Here is a 7,500-nt window from a genome sequence, read left to right on the forward strand (position 1 = left end):
GTTAGATGTAAATATAAACGGAATACAATGATTTTCAGTGGGTTTCTGAAGTGTTCCTTAGCCCATAGGGACGGCGTGGCGAAGTTGGTAGAGTGGCCGTGCCAGCAATCGGAAGGTTGCTGGTTACTGGGGTTCAATCCCCACCTTCTACCATCCTAGTCACGTCCGTTGTTTCCTTGGGCAAGACACTTCACCCTTGCTCCTGATGGCTGCTGGTTAGCGCCTTGCATGGCAGCTCCCGCCATCAGTGTGTGAATGGGTGAATGTGGAAATACTGTCAAAGCACTTTGAGTACCTTGAAGGTAGAAAAGCGCTATACAAGTATAACCCATTTATCATTTATGTATTTATCATTATATCCTTTACACACTGATGCTGCTTGTTGATGCAGTACAGCCTGAGGGATCGAAGGTCACGGGATTGGCTGCTTACGTGCAGTGATTTCTCCAGATTCTCTGAACCCTTTGATGATATTACGGACCGTAGATGGTGAAATCCCTAAATTCCTTGCAATAGCTGGTTGAGAAAGGTTTTTCTTAAACTGTTCAACAATTTGCTCACGCATTTGTTGACAAAGTGGTGACCCTCGCCCCATCCTTGTTTGTGAATGACTGAGCATTTCATGGAATCTACTTTTATACCCAATCATGGCACCCACCTGTTCCCAATTTGCCTGTTCACCTGTGGGATGTTCCAAATAAGTGTTTGATGAGCATTCCTCAACTTTATCAGTATTTATTGCCACCTTTCCCAACTTCTTTGTCACGTGATGCTGGCATCAAATTCTAAAGTTAATAATTATTTGCAAAAAAAAAAAATGTTTATCAGTTTGAACATCAAATATGTTGTCTTTGTAGCATATTCAACTGAATATGGGTTGAAAATGATTTGCAAATCATTGTATTCCGTTTATATTTACATCTAACACAATTTCCCAACTCATATGGAAACGGGGTTTGTAGGTTTTCACACGTGCATTAAATCAAACACCAGTAGTTTGCAGTAACCTTCTGTCATTGTCACTAATTATACTGTATTTTACTTAGGGAATTTATATTATTATTATATGTCAATGATGTGTCCCTAAAGTCAGCAAAAATGCCAACTTTGAAGATAATTATTCATATTTATACACTCAGATTTACTTTTTTCCCTAATGTCAGCAAAAATGCCAACTCTGAAGAGAATTATTCATATTTATACACTCATATTTACTTTTTAAAAACTCTTAAAGGTCAGTTTGTTCAAATAATTTAAACCACATACAATTAAAATATATATATTTCCCGGAAATACATAATGGATACTTTCTTCACAACAAAAATGTCCACTTTCCATAAGCCACTTTCAACTTTGAACTGATTTTTCCCCACTACTTCACCCTGAAATACATGTATTAAATAACCATTTAAATGCCAGCATGTTTACATAACTCATTTAAACACTTCCATAAAATACATTTCAATAAGTATTGTCTAATTATATTTCGGCCGTGAGATGGCGGCACTACAAAAACAAAAAAAAAAACCTCACACTTGAGGTCCGAGTGACTAAAAATGTCCGCTTTCCAAAAACAGTTTTGAGTATGAGATTTTTTTTTTTTACTACTTTGATCAAGTACATTTTATAAACGACTTCAGGCTGAACCGTAAACCCAGCAGGCACAAGACATTGATACAACGTTGATTATACGTACAAGTCCTTTAAAATAAACATTGAAACAACGTTGCAAAATCTAATTCAACAAGTTTTCAAAGTTGTTTTAATGTCTTGTGCCTGCTAGATCATATTACATTTGAAAGGATGCGTGTTATTTTTCACCCTATAAAAGCCAGTATGTGAACATAACTAAACCTTACATAAAATACATTTTAGTGAGTCATTTCTGAAACTTATTTTAAGGCTGCGAGATGGCAGAAATAGAAAAGATTAAAAACAGATTTAAAAATATTTAGGTGACAATACATTTGTGCTTCCCAAAAACAGTTAAAATATATTACTTATTTTTTACTATTTTAAATAAGTCAATTTTACCAACTACTTCAGCCTGAAAAATATATATTAAATACTCTTTCTATTTATTTTTAACCCTTGAAAGTGTTACATAACTAAGAAATTAGTATTTTCTGAATATTTTCTGTAGGTTGTGAGATGGCAGCTCAATTAAAGAATAAACTATTTAAATTCCACAAAATTAAATAAAACAAAGTTACTTGGGGTCCTAGTGACAATAAATCTCTGCTTCCCAAAAACTTACATGTATATATTTTTTCTACTTTAAAAAAGTCAATTTTACCAACTACATCTGCCTGGAATATCCATATTAAATAATGTTTGTATTTATTTTGAACCCTTTAAAAACCAGTATGTTTTACTTTAGGAAGGGGATTCATATGGCCCCAATCATCGTGGTTTTCCTGACACATGAAACGTGACTAATGGTGGGTTGGAATATCCACTTTAGCCTCCAGATGGCAGTAGAGTGTTTTGTGGCAATTCCAACTTTGACCACAGCGTCAGTTTCTATTTAGGGTGGCACTTTCCATCATTTTCAGCAGACTGCAAAATGATTAACAACCCCCCTCTTCCTCTCATGCGAGATCCACCCAGGAATGGGGCCTTATGAATCCCTTCCCTACTATACATACTGTAACTAAATGAACTAAACCACTTCCATAAAACATATTTTAAGGAGTATTTTCTTTAACTTGTGAGATGGCAGCTAAATAAAAGATTTTAAAAAACAAATTCAATTTAACAAAATTATATTTTTAAACTCAAACTTGAGGTCCTAGAGACAATACATCTCCACCTTTCAAAAACAAAAAAAAAAAAGTTTTTTGTTATAAAAATGTCAATGTTACCAACTAATTTAGATTAGCCTGAAATATATATATTTGAATTAAAACTCTGTATAATTATTTGTAACCCTTAGAACAACAGTACAGTGTGTTTACATTACTAATTAAGCCACTTCCATAAAACATATTTCAATGAGTATTTTCTGAATATTATATTTAGGCTGTGAGATGGCAGCTAAATCACAGAATAAAAAATTTTTAAAAACGAATTAAATTTCACAAAAATGAATAAAAACTCACTTAAGGCCCTATTCACAGTAAATAACTGCTTTCCAAAAACGGTTAAATGTTTTTTTTTCTACTTGAAAAAAATTACATTTTACCAACTCCATCAGCCTAAAACATACACATTAAATACTATTCATATTTATTTTGAACCCTTTAAAGGCCAATATGTTTACATAACTAACTAAACTAAACCACTTCCATAAAATACATTTCAAGGAGTATTTTCTGAATATTTTATTTAGGCTGTGAGACGGCAGCTAAATAAAGGATATAAATTCAACAAAATTAAATAAAAAGTAAAAGGTCCTATTGACAATATACATCTTCACCTTCCAAAAACTTAAAAACATGTTTTTCTGTTATAAAATGTCAATTTTACCATCAGCCATATTTAAAACTCTGTATAATTATGTTTAACCCTGAAAAGGACGGTACAGTGTGTTTACATAACTAACTAAACTAAACCATAAAACATATTCCAAGGAGTATTTTATGAATATTATATTTAGGCTGTAAGATAAATAAACTCACTTGAGGTCCGAGTGACAATCAATGTCCGCTTCCCAAAAACTGTTAAATATATTTTTTCATCTACTTTAAAAAGGTCAATTTTACCAACTGGATCAGCCTGAAATATATATTTAAATACTTTTTATATTTATTTTGAACCCTTTAAAGGCCGGTATTTGTACAAAATGAAACAAAACCACTTCCATAAAACATATTCCAAGGAGTGTTTCCTGAATATTATACAGTATTTAGGCTGTGGATGGCAGCTAAGTTAAATAATAATTTAAAAAAATATATTTAACTAAATTAAACAAAAAAACAAAAACCCTCACACTTGAGGTCCTAGTGACAATAAATCTTTGCTTCTCAAAAACTGAGATGGCAGCTAAATTAAAGATTTAAAAAAAAAACGTATTCAATTTCACAAAAAAACAAAAACATCATTGTCCTGCTGACAAAAAGTCAGCTTCCCAAAAACGTTTAAATATATTTGTATCTACTTTAAAAAGGTCAATTTTACCAACTAGATCAGCCTGAAATATACATTGAAATACTTTTTATATTTATTTTGAATTTAATTGAACCAAATTAAACTAAAAAAACAAAACAAAACAAAAACCTCACACTTGAGGTCCTAGTGAGAATAAGTCTCTGCTTCTCAAAAACTGAGATGGCAGCTAAATTAAAGATAAAATAAAAAAATAAAAAAAACGTATTCAATTTCACAAAAGAAACAACAACCTTGTCCTAGTGACAAAAAATATTTGCTTCCCAAAAACTGTTGAAATAGATTTTTTTCTACTTTAAAAAAGTGTGTTAGCTTCTGAAGTATACACATTAAATACGAATTATATTTGTTTTTAACCCTTCAAAGGCCGGTATGTTTACAAAACAAAATGACTTCCATAAAACATATTTCAAGGAGTATTTTCTGAATATTATTCAGTATTTTGGCAGCTAAATAAAAGATAAAACATATATATATTTAACCAAATCAAACTAAAAAAAGAAAAAATACAAAATAAAAAAATTGCTCACACTTGTGATCCTCGTGACAATAAATATCTGCTCCTCAAAAACTGAGATGGCAGCTAAATTAAAGATGAAAAAAAACGTATTCAATTTCACACAAAAAAATAATAATGTCCTAGTGACAAAAATTGTCCACTTCCCAAAAACTGTTAAATATATTTGTATCTACTTTAAAAAGGTCAATTTTACCAACTAAATCACCCTGAAATATACATTTAAATACTTTTTATATTTATTTTGAATTTAATTGAACTAAATTAAACTAAAAAAACAAAACAAAACAACAACCTCACACTTGAGGTCCTAGTGAGAATAAGTCTCTGCTTCTCAAAGACTGAGATGGCAGCTAAATTAAAGATTAAAAAAACGTATTCAATTTCACAAAAAAAAACTAAAATCAATGTCCTAGTGACAAAAATTGTCCACTTCCCAAAAACTGTTAAATATATTTGTATCTACTTTAAAAAGGTCAATTATACCATTTAGATCAGCCTGAAATATACATTTAAATAATTTTTATATTTATTTTGAATTTAATTGAACCAAATTAAACTAAAAAAAACAAAACAAAACAAAAACCTCACACTTGAGGTCCTAGTGACAATAAGTCTCTGCTTCTCAAAAACTGAGATGGCAGCTAAATTAAAGATAAAAAAAAACGTATTAAGTTTCACAAAAGAAACAACAACATTGTCCTAGTGACAAAAAATATCCGCTTCCCAAAAACTGTTAAAATATATTTTTTTCTACTTTAAAAAAGTGTGCTAGCTTCTGAACTATACACATTAAATACAAATCATATTTGTTTTTAACCCTTCAAACGCCAGTATGTTTACAAAACAAAATGACTTCCATAAAACATATTTCAATACTGAATATTATTCAGTATTTTGGTTGTGGATGGCAGCTAAATAAAAGATAAAACATATATATATTTAACCAAATCAAACTAATAAATTAAAAATTGCTCACACTTGTGATCCTAGTGACAATAAATATATTCTCCTCAAAAACTGAGATGGCAGCTAAATTAAAGATAAAAAAAAAACGTATTCAATTTCACAAAAAAACACTAAAATCAATGTCCTAGTGACAAAAATTGTCCACTTCCCAAAAACTGTTAAATATATATTTTTCTACTTTAAAAAAGTCTGTTAGCCTCTGAAGTATACATATTAAATACAATTATATTCATTTGTTAACCCTTTCAAAGGCCACTTCCATAAAACATATTTTCTGAATATCATCTTCAGCTTGTGAGATTGGCTGCAATACAAAAACCTCACCATTGAGGTCCTACAGTGAGAATAAATATTTGCTTACCAAAAACTGCCAAATGCGTATGTACATTTTTTTGTTTGTCTAAGGGGTCAATTTGGTGACAAAATGACAAAGTACTAATTAGAGGATACTTTTTAGTAAGTGGGTGACAGATGCATCTTTTTGGTTCCACTGTACCGCCAGGTGTTGATGGACGTGTGGAATTAGCGCCAAAATATGAAAGGAATCCCGTAGTCCAAGTGGCACTTAGGAATAGAAGAGGCTAACAGTCGCTTTTCGCCTGCGATGACATCACACGTGTGGTCTGGACGGGTCATGTGACTTGGGCTGCATAGACATGGTTAATACCGAGGGGCGTGTCCGATACGTGGATGCTGATAACGGGGCGCAAAAGCAGACGGCCAAAGCAGAGTGACACAAGATGACACCAGAGTGTGTGCGGATGGCGAGGGCGAGAAGTACGCTGGGCGTCGACTTGGCGCTCACCCGCAAAAAGATGGTTTCTTTTCCTCCCTGGCACGCTCACGGACGTGAAAGTGGATATTTACATATCGGAGATGCGGCGACAGAAGACTGGAGACTTTGTCACCGTGACAACAACCGAAATTCCGTCTTTTCTTCGTGCCGTCAATAACTTAGAGGGCGCCGGGGATAAAAAGTGTGTGTGTGTGTGTGTGTGTGTGTGGGTGAAAAGTCCTCCTGTGGTTGCGCAACATCCAAGCAGCAAGGACATGTAGCGGGCGCGCCAGAAGCTCCTATTGCAGACGTCATGTGATCAAGTACCTGCCGAATGTACAAAGAGAAATAAGGATATCATACAGCCCTCCCTGCCTGGCTTGGCGGCCGCCTCCTTCCTTCTAGGTCACCCACGCGTCCATGCGCAGGCGCTTGACCGAGGGGCTCTCCCTGTCGCCGGCTGCGGGCGCCGGGGGTCGGACCAGGCCCGCCAGCGGCGAGTGGAAGTCCGCCCGGTGGTCCTCTCGGTCGCTGCCGTCGTAGGAGCTGCAGGACGAGCTCAGGCTGTCGGCGGGCGAGCGTCCCAGCACGTCCTGTCGCCCGGGGCCTTGCTGAGGCGGCGGCTGCTGCTGCTGCTGGTGCTGGTGCTGGGGGAAGCCGGAGGGCGTGGCGCGCTCCCGTGGCGGCGAGATAGGCTCGGATTTGATGTTGATGCACTGGCTGGTGTTGATGGAGAGGTTGGAGCCCTGAGGTAGGTGGCCTCCGCCGCTGCTGACGGACACATGCACCATTGTCAAATATCGTTTCACCCTTAAACACGGTCCTGGTCCGCCATCTTCCTTTTACCACCAAACACTGTACGAGGCAGACGACACTGAAACATCGACGGCTTGATACCTCCGTGTGTGTGTCACTTTAAGTCAAAAACACGTGATTTGGCAAACTGTGTTGATAAGGAGGCGCTTCTAAGGTCATTGAAATACTTTCTACAGTCCAAGACTTAACGATCATTTAAAAACAGCACTGCACATCATAATGGCGGCGACAGTTTTGATGTTAAAGGTCTAAAAAAATGATGTAGAACAGGTCTGTAATAAAACAAGATACAACAACTAAACAGAAGTTATCACAA

At 35.2% G+C, this 7,500-nt stretch overlaps 1 protein-coding gene across 4 annotated transcripts in view; it reads right to left on the bottom strand.

The window, feature by feature from the left end:
* The window catches only part of mef2aa (myocyte enhancer factor 2aa), a 195,433-nt gene that overhangs the window by 1,210 nt on the left and 186,723 nt on the right, over window positions 1-7,500 (bottom strand). For 3 of the 4 annotated variants that reach the window (XM_062042587.1, XM_062042588.1, XM_062042589.1), the window contains one exon: window positions 1-7,136. This exon is cut by the window's left edge and continues 1,210 nt beyond it. In XM_062042587.1, coding sequence (XP_061898571.1) covers window positions 6,770-7,136 — 367 coding nt within the window. In that variant the 3' untranslated portion in view covers window positions 1-6,769. Of the gene's footprint in view, window positions 7,140-7,500 lie in introns of all 4 variants that reach the window. The other variant, XM_062042586.1, reaches the window with a different exon arrangement.

Source organism: Entelurus aequoreus, linkage group LG03 (genome assembly GCF_033978785.1).
Source record: "Entelurus aequoreus isolate RoL-2023_Sb linkage group LG03, RoL_Eaeq_v1.1, whole genome shotgun sequence".
In the NCBI taxonomy this organism is placed as follows: domain Eukaryota; kingdom Metazoa; phylum Chordata; class Actinopteri; order Syngnathiformes; family Syngnathidae; genus Entelurus; species Entelurus aequoreus.